A 17,876-nucleotide genomic window follows, 5' to 3' on the forward strand; every position below is an offset into this window, starting at 1 on the left:
CAAATTCAGCTTTCCCTCTCAACAGCACCGTCTCCCTGAAAGAAAGAGTTAAGGAAGTTCAAACTGAGTTTCCCTGGGCTTTCTAAGCCCCTCTTAGGATAAAACCTTTCAAATCTCACCTTAATAAGACTCTGGGCTCATAACCAATAGTGAAATTGCTTTTCAACAGTTCTATACTGGGTGCCAAGGAAATTCCTGAACGGTTAGGGAGCTAGAAATCCACTAAGCTTCTCCAGATTATGAAGGTCAGCGCATCAGGAAGAGGCCCCCGCAGGCATGTAATTTTATCTGGACCTCGGTGCTGAGACTTACAACAATATTATTCATGGCTGCTTACTGATGAACTGGTTTGATTCCTTAAAAGGTCATTCTTACCTTATTAACAATTGTTGACAACGCAGGGCTCCACCTGCGAAAGTACTTGCCCCCAAGCCTCAGAGAAAGCTCTTAAAAGTAGGCTATTAGGAACCGGAAAGTTCTGTGAAGGTGGGTTGGTCCTATCACTTTGCAGCTGAAACCCAGGGAGGTTGGGTAAATTGCCAAGGTCACTCAGGCAGCTGCAGGGTCAAGATAAAAGCCTATAAAAGCCGGCCATCTGCATGCTGCCATGGAGAGAAATTTCTTCTCGCCCTGATCTGAAACTTCGAGAATTTAAACTGTGAATACCAGCCCTGATGACACAGCACAGACGGGGGCAATGTCTCTTAATCAAATATATTTTAATATGATTTGATAACACCACAATCATAATATTAATTTTACCACCTTCTAACCACACAGTGAGTTTTCTGTTACACTCATTTGGTCCTCACAGCAATCCTGTGAGGTAGGTGGGATCAGTTTTTATCATTTCCACTGTATTTAATTTTTTTTTAAAGATTTTGTTTTGATGTGGACCATTTTCAAAGTCTTTAATGAATTTGTGACCACACTGCTTCTGCTCTACGCCTTGGTCCCTTGGCCGCGAGGCACGCGGGATCCTAGCTCCCTGACCAGGGACTGAAACTGCACCCCCTGCATTGGAAGGCGAAGTCTCAACCACTGGACCGCCAGGGAAGTCCCCTCGTTTCCACTTTAGATAACGAGGAAATTGAGTCTCAGAGAGGTGAGGGAGTTTGCCTAGGATCACGTGATAAATAAAACCCTGCAGAACTAGGTCTAGAACCCCAGTCTTTTAACTTCTAATCTGGTGCTCTTTCTGTTTTCTTTTTTAAGATAAACTCTGGCCATGATTCGCTTTAGGCATCCAAGGGCGACGGTGGGAGACACAAGTCTCTACGGGGTTAGTACTTTCAGAGAAGGGGCCAGCCTGCCTCAACAGTGACAGGTCGACGTGGGTGCAGGGTGTGGTACACGAGGAAACATCATCACATACTGCTCTGCTATAAAGGGGGGCAAATAATACGTTCTAGTAAAATCTCAGTTGAGTTCGTCACCGTGTCTCAAGGGTCAATGGTCTGGTAGCAGATACCTGCCTAAGACCTCATGGGTTGGCAGCGTACCCCTCCCGACGGACCCGCCGAACGCCCCTTCCTTACTCTGCTGGGTTGACAGAGCTATAGCGTCCACCCCACAGTAACAAAACCCACAACCCAAACCTCTCTTTCTTGCTGGATAGGCACATGGAAGTCCAACTGTTCAGAGTAATTCGACTTCAAAAACAGGTATAAAAGAAGTGGACAGGGGCCAGGTCACCAGGACACTGGGGACATGCGGGTCTTTGTCCTGGGGGCTTGGGGGCAAAGGTGACATGGTAAGACTGGCATTTTTTAACAAATGACTGTGTCTGGAGAAGGGGCAGCATGGAAGCAGAGCTGAGGCAAGCACGAAGGTGACTGGGAGTCGCATCTGAAATAGAAAGAAGGGGACGGATTTGAGGAATAGGACGGGGGAAGACAGGATTCGATAGTTAATTATAAATAAGGTGGAGGTGTCAAGGCAGAAAAATATATACAGCCTCGTAAAAAGTTGGCAGCTTTCTTGGGTAAATAAAAACCCCTTAAAGGTTGAAAAAACCTCCATGTCCACTGCCCAGGGTTGCCGGTGCACGTGGTGACCGAGGGCACATCCCATGCAGCCTCATCTCTGTGACCTTGGCTTCTCCAAGGTCCAGTTCACCGAAGAAAAACAAGATGTATTATCGGTTGTGTCTGGGTTTACTGTGAGATCTGGGTTCACACCTCACATGGACTCTCCTATTGCTAAGAGTTTTCTAGGGGTCCTGAGAAAACTGGATGCCTTGTCGCTGGACCCCACTCCTGAGGGATGAACCAGCATGGAAAGCCTTCACTCGCTCCTTCTCAAGAGGGGTGCCTTCCATCTAAACAACCACGCCAAATTTACTTTTTATCTTGTAGATGGAATTTTTCATATCTTAAGCACCAGAGAAAATGGCAAAAAACAAAAGCAAACAAACAAAACAGGGAACAAAGGATCTGGAAAAGTTGAAGACAGTTCTACAGCCTGGCATCACCTTTGGCTATCGTCGAGTCACTATGAATTCTGGTACCAGAGGCTGCCAGGCTTGAGTTATGACCGTGAGGCCCTGGGGGTGCCCTAAGTTTGGTCTCTTAGTTGTGAATCTGTTTTGCTCCTTTTTGTTGTTGTTGTTGTTGTTGTTGTTCTGCTACCAGAAAAAGGTACATCCTAGAAGGTGCATTTTGGGCCACCAAAATGGACAGAATTCAAATTACATTATTTCCTAATTGTCTATGTCTAGTCACCTAAGGCCAGCTTGATTTACTTCAGGGTCATGAATAGCCTCCCTCATTTCACAGCAATCTTTGCTTTCTTGAAGGGTGGGGTTACCTTTTATCAAAAAACACAATGGGGTTATGAAGCCCCGCCTAGGCCAGGGAGAAAGAATGTCCGCACCTGCTAACTTCTCACACTGGCCTGGAGGTGATTTCAATAGTGCTCAGCAGAGGCCCTGCTGACCTGGGCAAGAGGCCAGCAGGGTATTATCAGAACAATCCAACATGTTTGCTGGCTTCTTCCGCTTCCTAAAAACAGAAGTTGCCACACACACAAAATAATTCAATGTGAAAGAAAAGTAAAAATAAAAATGAGTCTTTTTCTCCCTCCCCTTAAAGGGATAGCAGGGAAGATCTTTGGAGGTGCTGACCTGTGCATTTAAACAGGAGGGAGAGACGAAACGTGAAAAGACCTGGTTTAAGCAGTGAGATGCTGCCCTCCTGCTTGAAGCGCACAGCCTGCTAAATCTGGATGTACATTCAGCTGTTCTGGACAAGAAGGCAAGACCAGGACACTGCCCATTGACCATGGGCGTGTGCACACTCGTGCGTGTGTGTGTGTGTGTGTTTTCCTGCCATGATTTGCCGCAGAAATAAAACTAAAACACAGCAGCAATCCAGCAGGAGTTCATCTGTCAGGGTAAAAGGACATTTCGTGCTTTACACCCTTACTGGATTCACTTACCAAACAGCACCCCTCCTCCAGAATAAAAGTGTACTGGGTGGCTGGCCTCCAAGGGATTAAGATATTGATTTTCAATCTACTTCCCTAGTGACAGAGCCTACTGACAACGAGAAAAATGCTCTCGTAGTAAGGACTCGTTTCAGCTCCCATTTTTAATCTTATAAACATGGGCTTATAAGAGCAGAATGAAAACATCTTGAGGTTTTCATCTTGGTGCCTGGATACAAAACTGGCCAGAACTCTGGGTTTAGAGACAAATGAATGGAAAGCAAGAAATGGTTTCGTTTTTAAATAAAGCAATTTTTAAAAAGTAAAGAGAGCCCGAAAGAGAATCTCTCAAATGCCACAGTGGCCTTGGAATCAGAGCCCCTGTACTTCTCATCTCGGTCCACACATCGCAGAGGCTGGGATGGCTAATTACTGGTCACTTGGGAGAGTGTAGACAAAGCTCTGCGAAGGGTTTAAAATCCGAGCTAGTGCTACTGTTAGTAATAATCACAAATTACCCACTCCTTTAAAATACTTGCATAGATCCACTTCATCTATCATTACATACCTTCACAAGGGTCACTGACTAATTAGAAAGAGATATTCAAACTCATTTTACTGCCATCCATTATGATTTTATTGTTAGGAAGAGAATCATTAAATCCAGTAGGTGATTCTCTAACCAAACCTGGCCTTTGTCTTTGCCCCAGGATAATGACTCATTAAATTAGTACCAACACCATGTAGCCCCAATCATACCATAAGGGCAATGAACAATCGACCTGGCAGAGAATTTACCTACTGAAGGCTCAACCAAAATGTTAAAAAAAAAAAAAGGTAAAGAAAACTGGTCCAATTCTGGCTTTTGTTTGGCATTTTATCTGAGGCTGAGTTCACCTCCTTAATGAAGGGGAGCTCCAAAAGCCAGCCAGCTGCCTCGAAATAAGCTGAACCTTAAGAAAGCGCTCCTGGGAGATCGGCAACTATCTTCCTTTTTAAAAAGGGCTCAGTGGGCAGAGGCTTTCTGAGGACAGCCTGCTGAGAAAGGGATGATAAAAACCCAGGTGCTGGGGAAGCAGCCCTCAGCCGTGGAAAAAAGGGCCCAGGAGGGAGGAGAGCTGGGCTTCCGGTCAGGCAAGTGGCCTCACTCCAGAGGGGAAGTGAGAAAGATACTCTCGGAGAGTCCGCTCGGCTCAAAATGACTGTAGGGCCATCTGTCTCTATGCAAAAGTGCCCCATTCAGACGTGAGCCCTGTGAGGAAGCCATGGCCATCCTGACATGAGATACAGCACGTGCTGAGTCTCAACCCAGGCTTCATTCTTTCTTCACGCTGCACGCTGCTGGAGACCCTGCACATGTGATTCTACTTCCAAACTCCAAAGCCCAGGGGAAGGAGAGGAGGCTGCGGCCTCCTGTCCCTACTCAGCTGAGAACCCACAAATGAAGGTCCTCAGATGTGAGGCCTGCTCTTGGAACAGGATTTTTCCTGTTCTTACCGGCATCAGAAGCCCTAATTGTTTACAAAATGGAACAAAATGTAATGAACCAAAAGGTATTGCGGGCAAAGAAACCGAGGTTCTGGATTCCAGGGCTTGAGTCAGAATACAAGGTCAAGCCTGGGCCTCTTCCACGCTTGCAAAGAGTCCCTACCATCCGTGCTTGGCAGCATCCCAGCAGGACTTCATTGAGATATAATTCACACTTGTCACCCACCTGCCTAAAAGCCTCCGGGGGTGGTGTTCCATGGTGTGTGTATGGAAAACATTTGGGTACTTTACTATCTGCTATACTTCGATTTTTTAAAACTTAAAAAAAAAAAAGAAAACAAAAGAAGCCCACACCCTCCAGCAGTCTGGGGATAAAACCCAACCTCCTTCCCAGGGTCTTCGAAGGTCCCCATAAGCCCGCCCCACCTCCCTTCTGAGGGACCTTACACGCCCTCCCCACGAGCACCGGCCTTCCCTCTAGTCCTTCGAGCGTGTTCCTGCATCGGGACCCACACTGCAGGTCCTCAGCCACTGGTGTCATCTCATCTCTCCACTCTTCCTCCGGCACATTTATCACACACGGTAATGCTGTTGTTACGTGCAGTTTTTATTTGTTTATTATGTGTCTTCTTCCATGAAACTAGGGATTGGGCCCGCCTTGCTCCCCAACCTGTTTCTGGCTCACAGCGCTACGTCTGGTATACAGAAGGCACTCAAAACCCTTTGTGGGATCACAGGGTGCCCTCTGGCCACGTGCCTCTGTTTCCCCATCTGAGAGATGAGCACCGCCCCTGTGGCAGGCCTGGAGGACTCATAGGGACAGTCTCCCCCCTCCTTGTTCCCAAGTTAAAGAAATAACACTTTTGTCCACGTGACCAATTACTGAACGATTGAGAACCGCTAATCCTTAGCCGCTGGGGGGAGCATCCCCATCTCATCTGCCTATTTTTTTGAGGCGGATCTGCCTCAGTTCCTTTACCTGATCCTCAAAGGCCTTTATCCTTCAGTCCTGAAATCTGGGGGCCTGAACTTGCATTTTGAGATGGTTCCAAGACCTCCTCCCGCTGACTACGTTATTTCAAATCACGTTTTACAAATTCTCGACCCCAGGGAGCTACTCGTGCGTATAAAAAAAATGAGATGTCAAAACAGTTTACCTATGATGTTCACCGTACTATCCACTTCATTTTTTATAGCTGAAGTCAGGGCCGCATACTCAGGAGAAAGATCACTTACTCCATTACTAAGCCCCAAAGATGACTCAACTGGTTCTTGCTAGGAAGAAGAAAAGAAAAAAGAATTGAGAACACTTCCTTTTCCCTCCCTGTGCTTAGCTTAAATTCTACCCTCCGTCCACTTTCTTTAATGCCAAGGTCACGTTCGTCTCCCAAATGCATTCCCTACGTGTTTTAAATCAGCCTGGAGCTTAAGAAGCACATTTCTGCGTAGAGTGTCTCGCCAAGGGTTCCCTTTCTTTCCTTTTCCTTGGAGGAGACGGTATCCGTGCACCTGGCTTGCCCTCCTGAAATGCTTATCCCTGTGCAAGGTAGCCCTGGGGTTAAGCGGTGCTGTGTTACTGCCTAGGTAAAGCACCTTGCTGCTGAGATCCCAACTCATCCTTCTCTGAGGGAGGGGTGCGTGTAAGACTCAGCTCCTGGCTTTCTCTCTAAGGGAGGAATCTTGCCACCTCTTTTATAACTTCGGAGGAAAAGCTCTGCCTCAACTATCAGCCCAAGGACGAAATCCAGAGGACGTGGTGGATGAATTCTTCTTGGATAGGGTTTGCTCTGGATTCTGGCCACTTGAGCATCCTGCCCCAGGGTCGGGGGCAGGTGGCCGGTCACACGGGCCAGACTCATAGCCAAAGCCTCCGCCACCCCGTGGAGTCCAGTGAAACAGCCCACACCCATGGCTCCGCAGGCATGCCTTCCGAATGCCCATGCAGCCCAAGAGGCTACACATTCATATTAATGAAACTAGGAGAGCAAACTCCTCTTCCTAAGCTTGGCTCTCAATTCTGCTTTATTCAAGTGCACCAGAGCCCTCCAACCTCTGAACGCGCCAACAGCTCTGGGAGAGCCAGCGCTGGAGTACACACTGACTTTCAGCGTTTTGATGAGAGAGCTTCTCCTCAAGGGGAGGTTACACTGGCGTCTATGACAGCAACAGAATCAGACAAAAAAAGCCACACGTGACAACTCCTGGGGAGACCAAACTGGAGAGGAGGGTGGAGGGGTGGAAAGAATAGAAGACAGGAGCGGAAGGTCATGTGAGGTGGATATGACTGTGCTTTGAAAAATTTAGAGTGGATGCTGCAAGGCATGCAGGGTGTTCTTATCAATTTATGTGCTGCTTGGAACCAATGATGAACCCCACCCCCCCAGCAAATCTTAGGGAAGGAGGGGGAAATTACACCCTCCCTCCCAATCCCACCTGGCAAATTCCCGCCATGATAACCACGGCTTCAAAGACATCACCTCACTGTATAGCTCAGTTCTCAAAAAAATAAACAAACAAAAATCACACATGGCAGGGTTGACCAGATGTACCAAAGGTTGAATCCAGGAAGGGCCCAGGACAGCCCCACTGGGCAGAATGTTTATCCCTTTCTCCTGCAGCATCTCTTTGACAAATTCCGAAGAGTTTATCCTTTCTGGGAAGAAACTTCCTTGCCTGTGACTTGAGTCACCACTTTTCTCTTCCCTTAGAGGCAAACTCCTGACTGTGCACCTGCCTTCCCAGCATCACCTCCTCACTGCACCACCATGAAGCCTGCAGTCTGGCTGCCACTCCACTTGTGGAATCAAGCTCCCAGCTCCTGGGGTCGGGGTGGTGAGACAGCCTGGCTTTGGAGTCACATGAGCCTGGGGTCCAAGTCTTCCTCTAGTTATAGGACTTTAGCCTCTTTAGTGATCTCTTAGGATGCTGCGGACAGCTGTAAACTGAGGACAGTAACAGGACCCACGTCATAGGGATAATGGGAAGATTAAATGAGATAAATATGCACCTGGCACCTATATCTAAGGTCACCAATAAGACGCTACTATCCCAAATCCAGTGACCTTTGTGCAAGTCTCTTTCCCTCAACCCCACACTCTGACATCCAACAGGAAGGCCTGTACTCTCCATCCTTGGCAACAAAATCTATCTGTTTCTCCACCTTTCTGATGGCATCCTTCTCCCTGGCTTCCTCAATGGCCCCCTTCCCACCCCACCCCCCATCATGCCCCACGTGTCATCTTCTCTCCCTTCCACCTCTTCAATTCCCCAAAAGGAACTAAGAACGTTTTAAGGAATTATGGAAAGAACTGCTCGTTTTCGTGGGTTTCTTTTGTTGCCAAGTTATTATTCACTCATTCTGCTTCTAGGCTTCTTATAAAGGTAATGAGGGAGTCAGACTTGCATATATTTAAAAACCTAAATTATTCTGATTTCTCAGTTGGAGACTTCAAAAGGGTTTCACATGATCTACAGTGTAATTAGTGGCAAGTGATACTTCTATCACACTACACTTGAGAAAACTATGACTCACAGACGAAATTAGTTTTCCAAGACCACACTGCTTTTACTCTGAGGAGATACAGGAACTGAACTCACATCTTTGGTCAGGCAACATGGCCCAATTCCAGTAGCTTCTGTCTTAATAAACCCTTGGATCCTGTACTAATGCCAATGGAGATTGAGACCGAACTATTTTCAACATCGTTCTACTCCCCAGATCCCCACCTTGCCTCTTGCACTCCTGTAACGAAACAGAATACTCTACCAATGGAGACTGAGTTGGACTACTCTGAACATTGTTTTACCTCCTCCCATCCCCACTTCCAAAATAACCTGCCGATCTCCAAGTCTTCAGTGCAAACCTTCTCACTGGTTTTAGAAGGACAATATAGCAGATTGTATACTGAAATGTAGCCAGCACCTCCCTGAAAGGTCTCCATCCAGGGTGCAGAAAACCAGGGACCTTCACTACACTCAGTTGAAATTTTTGAAATGACTAGAATAGGAAGATCGAAACCTAAACTATGTTTGTTTTTGTTTTTTTTAAAAAGCAAGGAGCACAAATTAAGAAAATGGGTGAACATTTCTCTACGGAACATGTACAGAGAGATCCTGCAGGTCACGAACGGCCTTTGCCCACAGAGTCTTCTGCTTCTCTGTGATGCCCACTCCTGCCCTGTCCCCCGCCTGGCTGTACCATGACCTGTCCTGGTGAATCCTGAACTAGCCTCCTCTTTCTGTTCCCTTTCTTACTTTAGATATAGGCTCTCCTGTAAATCACCTTGCCCCAAAGAAAACCAAAAAACAGATTGTACTTGGGTTCAGACCGCTCCATGATCTATTAACTCTGCCAAATATTCATGCCCAAGAACCTTTCTTCTCATTATAGAAGCCAAGGTTTGTTCTACAGTTTAAGGGATTTTAGGCAAAAGCAAACCAGCACAGGAGAGCGTGCAGGGGCAGGGGCAGGGGCAGCCTTCCTTAGACCTCTAAAATAATATTCCTTTGGTTGGTCTCAAAGCCATGCTTGCTGGAGGGGCTTGGGGGTGGGCCGAATAGAGGACAACCAAGGCCACTCATTCTGTTGCCACAGCCCTTGTCTACATGTCCCCTCCTTTGAGGCCAAATATAATGGCTGTAAGACCATTTCCCATCCCCAACCTCCAGAAAGGCCCTAATTCATCTGTGCAAAGCCAGTCTCCTGAAAGCCAAATTTAAGGGCATCTCTAGGTCTCTCTACCAACAAAATCTCAGGCTGACAGCTGGGCTTCATGAAAGTCAAAGTCGGCCCGGGGAACTGCACACTCTATACCTCGGAGGCCCCGAGGCCACTAAGAACAGGAGTGCAGCTGAAACAGGCTGCGGCCCCCCGCCCAGCCCTAGGACACCTCCCTCCCTTGGAACTAGGCCGTCTCCCTTCTCTTCCTCACTGCTCCTACTGCAACTTCCCCTAGGCTTCTTTCTTCGCCTGGCTTTTCTCCTCGTCTTCTCCTTGGGTCTCCGCGTTCATTTCATGCAGCTTCCCTCTTGGAGAAGGCATCTGTTCCCACGGCCTCCAACATCGTTCTTGGGCAAATGACCACACACCTGGCGTCCAACACTCACCCGAGCTCGGTGCCTGTCAGATCCAACTGTCCACCTGGTGTCTGCTTTAGAGGGCCCTCTGCCCTTTCTAGCCCACCACGTCCACAGTTAAACTCACCCTCTTCTCCACAAAACGTGCTCTGCTCCCAACATCCCCTCCAGGAAGCTTGAGAAGTCAGGGCCACCTCTTAGATCCACACCTGGCTTCCTCCTCCCACCTCTTCTTCCAGGGAAATGTCTCCTCTCCATTCCAACTGCCACCATCTTCACCTAAACTCTCTACTGCAGTCTCTGCCCCCATCCGCTGCTTCCCATCACGGTGAGAAAAACCTCCCTTAAATATCAACCCCTCCATGCTCCAGAGCCTTCCCAAGGAGTTCAGCTGTGCCTTATCTCACAAAAGCATCCACGGAGGTTACTCTGCCAACCAGTTTGCAGACTGCGCTCTGAGCAGTCCTCCCAAGAGCTACCAGGAGGAAAGCGAGGCGCCAGAGTGGGCAGGGCAGGCCCCCCACCTGCTCCCTCCAGGGCAGCTCTGATTTCATCTCTTGAAAGTTCAGGTGGGTTGCCGGCGTGAGGCTTAAAAACTGAAGACCCCTTGCAACCCATGGAAAGATCACTCCAGTATCAGCCCTGACAGGTGGTCGGTCATTCAGCCTGTCTTTGGACAGTGACAGGGAGCATATTGTTGCATATTCCAGCTCAAGTCACTGTGGGCGGTGAGAGCTCTATTAGAAAGTTCTGCTCAGCCAATACCTGCTTTTCTGTAACCTCCACCCAGGGGCCTGCACTCAGAACTAATACAGATCAGTCCTAGTCTTTACCAAGTGACATTAGAGACAGTCCCTGATCATGTTTTCCATCATCACACCGATGTTTTAATCTGGAAGCACTTCACAGCTTCGAAGCACGCATATGTCCTCTGCAAACAATCCTCTGAGGCAGGAAGTATTAATTCCGAATCCTCCCTACCTACATGCCTCTGTTTCCCCTTGTACCCTCACTCAGGCTCTGGCTCTAATGAAGCCGGTGTCCTGACTCATCCAGCGAAGACCAAACAGCAGCTCTGATCTCCAGGGCTTCACGTACGATCTGGTGCTGGGGAATGTCCACCAATACACTGGAGAGTCCCCCGAGGCCTGGATCAGAGCCCACAGCTTCCGAGAGGCTGAGAGGCACTGAGGGCAGTGAAAGAGCACAGGTTCTGAGGTTGGACTAACCCGGAATCAAATCCCAACTCCATAAAGTGGAGCAACTCTGGGAAAATTACTCAACATCTTTGTGCCTCCATTCCCACGTATGCGAAAGAGAGAAACCCTGCCCATCACAGGAAGAACTAAATGAGATAATAATCAGAGCTGAGAACCGGGTAGGGGCTCCAAAACGTCAGCTACCGCCTCGCTGCTTTATCCACCTCTGTCCTTACTGATCTTGGCCTTGTGACATTTTCTGAAACACCAATATGCTCTGATGATGTCCCATCTCATACAGCTCACTACTGTGTTTCTTACTCTTATTTCCTTAGACAGCCAGTTACCTCCACGCAGGCAGGGCTTAGTTCAACTAAAAGATGGCTCACTGAGTGCACAGCATATACTCCCAAAGAGAACATCAGGGGATACAGGGGCAGCATTTCTGCACATATTACATGGTCAAGGAACCTTGGGTCTCCCAGTTTCAGGGAAGCTATTTAGGGAGGAGACAAAGAGCACAGAGATAAATTGCCTGAATAGCCCAAGAAATATTCTGACAGTGGGCCTGTGTGCTCTAAACGTCCTTTGCTAGTTAAAACTTCAACTTGATCAACTCTACTCCAATAAAAAAAATTAATTAAAAAAAGATTAGGATTTCTTCAGGTATCTTAAAAAAATTCAACTTGAATTAAAGGAAGATTGGGAAGAGCTTGTTTTAACAGCAAATTTTCATACCTAGTTACTACATACAAGACAAATTTTCTCTGCGGAAGAAACCAACCTAGTCTATCCAGTTGCATATATATATATATATATATATATATATATATATATATATATGCACAGAACAGAAAACTCAGAGCTTAGGTGTTTGACAAATAATAAAAAGTAATGTATTAATAGCTCAGTAAGGATAAGGTCCTTTATATATATAATTCCAGACAACCTAGAGAATTAACTTTGAACCACTCTACAGAAACATGAACGCTGTGCAGTCATGAGAACCACAGAACCTGGGGAGCCCGCTCGCCTTATCCACGTTCTGAGGCTTCATCATAGGACAGATGCGAGTAGATTTAAATTCAAAAGTTTTCCGATGAAAGTCACCTGTCTTCTGCTGAAGGAACAATGTCTCTATGAGGGCCATGTTTCGGACACTGACCACGTCTACATCACAGGAGGATTTCTCACTGTACTCTCTGCTGGGCCCCACATGGCTGCACCTAAGAGGAAATCTCTCACTTGCTTCCCTGGGTCAGTGCGGTATCCGGCCATGTGGAAAACACTGCCATCGGTGATGTGACTGCAGATGTCCTTTACTTACAAGAACACCATGTGTCATCAATTCTAAGGTGCACATTCCTCACATTTCCACACCCCTGAAATGGGACGTGCCTTCTAATCAATTCTGTGTCATGATTTCACTGCAAGCAGTTTTTTCTTGCTTACAGATACATAAAATAACGGTGCATCTTCCAATCGATGGCATCTGATATTCAGTGAAGTCTGGTGGTTATGTTAGAGCAAAGCTGGTTGAAAAGTGAACATCTGTTACTCCATTTTCATTTCTCCATTAACTGAGATTGCAAAATTAAATCTGCATTCTAAACCCCCCACTCCCTCCTCCCCATATATTACATTTATTTATACATCTATTTAGTCAACAAATACTCATTCATCTATTCAGTGATCATATATGTATTAATTATCTGTTCTGTACCAGGCACTGAGCTAGATGCTGTGAAACTAGTAGCAAATATGATATAGTTGTACTTATGATTATAGCAGATTCTTCAAAATCACATATTTGTGGAAGTTACACTTTTCTGACTAAACAACAATAATCAGAATGTAGGCCCTAAAAAGATCCAAACTGTGGGGAACTTGATACAACAAATAACAGGGTTTTTTTCATTCCAAGAAAAAATAAATTTTTTAAAAGTAATCTAGGGGAAACCTATAGGTTAAAAAAACTTAAGAGACATATCCAAAAATCACAACATGTGGACCATATACGGATCTTGATTCAAGTAAACAGACTGTATCAAAATTATGACACTTATGAGACAAATTGGAAATTTGAACACTGACTGGATATTTGATGTTTTTGAGGAACTACTGTTAATTTTTTCGGATGCAATAATGATACTGTGTTATTTTTAAAGAGTGTCTATCTTTTAAAGATATATACTGACGTAGTCATGAAAGAAATAAGATGTTTGGAATCTGCTTTAAAATATTGGGCTGAACCATATGAAATTGTTTTTGTAAGTCAAAAATGGTTGAACATCTGCAGTTTCATATTGGATGTATGGAAGTGGAGGGAGGTACTAATGAGACAAAATGGCCACGAGCTGATTAATGCTGAAATCGGGGTGATGGTCTATGAAGTACGTTTGACTCACTTGCCTCCTTCCTGTATAAAGTTTTTCCATAATAAAAAGTTATAACAAAATGAGGCCTATACTATGCTATATTTAAAATAAGTCACCAACTAAAAATACTGGAAGTGGAAACTGGAGGTCTCACTGCTAAAACACTCTAGCTAAAAAATTGATTTTCCGTTGCAGGAGTAAATGTGTCTGAAACTTTAACAGTTTACCTAAGTTTTCCCTCTACCTTCACAATTCAAACTGAAGTACATTTTTTGGGTATTTTTTTCCGATTATTTTGACTAAGTGGCTTGCTTTTAAACATTGTGCTGTCTGGGCAATTTGGTTTTTCCTTCAAGAGTTATTCTAGAGTAGAAACCAGAATGCTTGGCATCTCTTTTAAGTTCAGTTCTAAATAACCGTGTGAACTTGGCCACATGTTCCACTGCCCTTGGGTCTATGTCACTCAACTCTCTCGAGCCTCTGTTTCTTCATGTGCAAACAGGGCACAGTGAAACAGACAATCTTCTCTCTGATGGTCTATGAGTCTGGACTGCAGTGTCTGCTCTTTGCTTGGCAACTTGAGCTCACCCTCGATTTTGCATGGGATATTTGGCAGTTCTCTGGCTATTGAACAAGGGCCACCTAATCTACACACAAAGACCCTCACACTGCAGTGGATTTCAGACTACACAGCCCACTGAAAAGCTCACACACACAAACGCATCCCTACGGAAAACTTTTGGAAGTTATGAAAGCTGGTTCTATAGTGCAGCAGGAAAAAAAACTATTGAGATCCACACTAATAGAGGGCTTGAACAGACCTCTGTGTCCCCAGACTAATGGCTTGTCATGGAATATATGCATACATACATGCATGCATGCATGCATACACACATACATACATTCATACACACATACTGGGTTGGCCAAAAAGTTGGCCAACACAATACATATATATAAATATAGGTAATACATTCTAATGTAAGTATATACTATTTAATATACTTTAAAAAATATTTAATGGCCTGAAAATCTACTTAATATCATCAGATAGTAGCTGGTTGCTGGAGCTTAGCTGGAACTAAGTGACATGCTGGCAACAGTTGCAAGGACCAGATGGAGGCTTGAGACTGTCAAGCTCAGCCTGGATTTGTGAGTTCATTCATAAATTGCTCAGGGAAGTTGGATGAAGCAGGGGATGTGTGTACTTGAGTCTACAAGTGGGTACATGCCAAAGAGGAGACGTGTAAAGCACATGAAACACAACAGCAAAAGAAGCAAGATTAAATACTTCACAGAGATCACATCACTTATTTTTATGAGACAGAATATGAATCATTAGTATGATCACAACTCTGGCCTCCTCTCTGAACAAAGATTACCTTGATGTGCTTCACTCTGTCTTCTTTTTCTGTCTTTGGTTTCTTTCCTGTGGCAACAAAAATAGTTCTGGATTAATTCATGAAGAACAGAGAGGCATTTTCCCTAAGTTAAATTCTTTCTGAAACTCTCAATGAACTTATTGCTTTAATCTGTATATGGCCAAGATCCCAAATGCTTCTTTGACTGCTTTTGGGGGGCCCTGAGAGTCATTTTCCCCAGCCAGGTAAGGGCAGAATTATCATCCACAACGGGAACGAGGGTTGTATCCTTGCTGTGACTACAGATGTGGAAATAAAGAAATCACAAAGGCACTATAAGGTATATCAAGCAATCATTGTTTTAGTCAGTAAATATCGTTATCTACCTTTCTTAGAAGGTCGTTCAGATAAAGGCAACATTCGGTAGACTCGGAAGGCGTTGTTTCCTTTCTTTATGCTTTTATCTTTGACTTCTTCAATGTCAGGCAGAGAGTTCATGGCACATCGAAAATTCGCCTTCCATGTTTTTGGATCAGGTTTATCTACTCCTGGTTGATGCTTTCCTAACAAAATAGTTGAAAGAATCAAGGTTAAGAAAAAGAGGGGAAAAATTATTTCTAGAGTAAAAATGTCTGGAGACAGGATTGCTGGCAGGTAGTACAGAGAACCCTTTTAATTCTAGGCCACACCTACAGTGAGCAAACCTCCTGGTTTATTTGGGGCTGATCAGGTTCTTGGGATGCAGGAATTTCTGTTTTAAAACCCGACGGTTCCAGGCAAACTGGGACAAACTGGTCACCCTGGCTCTACGAAACAGCTTGAGAGAAAATTATAATGGTAGAAGAACGGAGAATCAAGGTAAGGAAGAGACAAAGCTAGGAGGCCAGCAGACTGACAAGCACAGGCAACTGGAAGGTCTCTTTTTCATCTGACTCTCAAACATTAAGTAAAAGTCCGTTCCTGCAAATAGCTGGCTAGTTAAATTTTGTTATAAATAAATATAATCTTGACTACCTTTGGGGGAGATAAATTTGACCCAAGTTTATACGACGCAAAACAAATAAGTTCTATATTCCCCTGGTACACACCTGGGGAACTTCATCAGAAAAACACATTTACAGGAAATTTAAGGACTAAGTTTTCTATGGAATGGGTTGAGCATCACTTCTTTTTTAAAAAAATAAATTTATTTATTTATTTGTTTGTGGCTGCATTGGGTCTTTGTTGCTGCACATAGGCTTTCTCTAGTTGCGGCGAGCGAGGGCTACTCTTCGTTGCGGTGCGCAGGCTTCTCATTGCGCTGTCTTCTCTTGTTGCGGAGCACGGGCTCTAGGCGTGCAGGTCTCAGTAGTTGTGGCTTGTGGGCTGTAGAGCGCAGGCTCAGTAGTTGTGGTGCACGGGCTCAGCTGCTCCGCGGCATCTGGGATCTTCCCAGACCAGGGCTCGAACCCGTGTCCCCTGCATTAGCAGGCGGAATCTTAACCACTGCGCCACCAGGAAAGCCCGAGCAACACCTCTGAGTGATGCAGGCTGTACCCCACGTGTCCTAGATGTGCCTGGGAACAAGTCCCAGGTTTATCAGAGCTATTTTCATGAAGTCATAAGCCAGGAGATTTTATATATGTAGTAAAAATAAACGATAGCTAACAGTCTACAGTATAACTGAAATTTGCCAAGAGAGTAGAACTTAAACATTGTCACCAAAAAACAATGTACACTTTAAATATTTTGCAATTTAATTTGTCACTTATACCTAAGGGCATGAAAACAACCACAAAAAAGCAACAGTGCCGGGCTCCATAAACAATGCGGGGTTAATACCTGTATGGATGGCCCAGTTTCTAAAGAGCGGTGCATCTTTTTCCACATCCCACCCGTGTCTAGCTGCATGCATCCAGGGGATCTGAAAGATCTTCTTTTCCTGAAAAAAAAAATAAATCAATAAGCACTGCAGCCCTGGGTTTCAGGCCACCATTGCAGAGGATTATAGCTAGTTCTAGCTAGTAAGATTCCCTGCTAAGTATCACTGGGTTTGCTGAGTATCTACTGTAAACCAAACCTACTTCCCCACTGGGCCCCAAACCTTGACAGTCTACCAGGTGAGATTGAGAGGCAAGTGGAGTCTGGTAGGATAAAAATAAATTCCAAGGTCAACGGTGATGATTTGGGAAATGCCAATGTGCCTCCTTTCCTTTATAGGAACACAGGTAACTGGCCATTTACTGAAATTTCTAATGCTTAGTCTTATCATCTACTCCCATCACTTGGTAAAGAGGAACTCCTTCTGCCTTAGGTAAATTAAAAATTAGGCAACTCTCCAAATGAACACTCACTTTGCCGCTAAAGGGAAGTTGGGGGTGTCTGAGGCCATTGTCACAGAGACTAATTATCTCAATCTGCTCATGCAGCCAACAGAAATAAAAGATTTTGTTCTAATCCCTATGTGTCTACTACCCTGCATGAAATAGCAATAAATACAAACAAAGATGTACCAATTATACGAAGATGATACTCCTTTTCTGGAAAGAAGTCCCTCGAGTACTGTTCTTCTTATAGCAGACCCTCTCCATCTCTCTTATATCCCAAGAGGTAACTCAAAATTGCTTAAAATCAATCCTGGCAAACATATGATTAGAAACCAGTGCTTTGGAAACAAAGTCACACTTGTAGTAAAACTACTTATGTGAAACTTGGTTCACTTGGCATGTTCACGTGGTCTCAGTTTTGGTTTTTGCAACACCCTAACGAGCTGTGCGTATGTTATTTTTTCCACTTTACAGTTGAGGAAACTGAGAAACAGAATTAAATTTTCTAGCCAAGGAACTTATAGTAGTAAGTATCTAAATTCAAAACCGAGGTCGTGTAATCCCATATTCAGTCACTTATTCATATCACCCATCGTCTCCCAGGGTTTAGATTTAGAAGATTTCCTGTCCTACAACAGATCT

The 17,876-nt window shown here is 45.0% G+C and overlaps 1 protein-coding gene across 3 annotated transcripts in view; it reads right to left on the bottom strand.

Annotated features, from left to right (window-relative positions):
- The window catches only part of IRF2 (interferon regulatory factor 2), an 85,387-nt gene that overhangs the window by 15,611 nt on the left and 51,900 nt on the right, over positions 1-17,876 (bottom strand). For all 3 annotated transcript variants that reach the window (XM_022570939.3, XM_022570938.2, XM_022570941.3), the window contains 4 exons: positions 16,750-16,849; positions 15,315-15,491; positions 14,950-14,996; positions 6,072-6,189 (listed from right to left, as the gene is read on the bottom strand). In XM_022570939.3, the coding sequence (XP_022426647.1) occupies positions 6,072-6,189; positions 14,950-14,996; positions 15,315-15,491; positions 16,750-16,849 (442 nt within the window). The remainder of the gene's footprint in view (positions 1-6,071; positions 6,190-14,949; positions 14,997-15,314; positions 15,492-16,749; positions 16,850-17,876) is intronic.

The sequence above is a fragment of the Delphinapterus leucas genome, chromosome 21, assembly GCF_059928025.1.
Source record: "Delphinapterus leucas isolate spDelLeu-1000000601 "Yukka" chromosome 21, BTC_Dleu_Yukka2, whole genome shotgun sequence".
NCBI classification, from domain to species: Eukaryota; Metazoa; Chordata; class Mammalia; order Artiodactyla; family Monodontidae; genus Delphinapterus; species Delphinapterus leucas.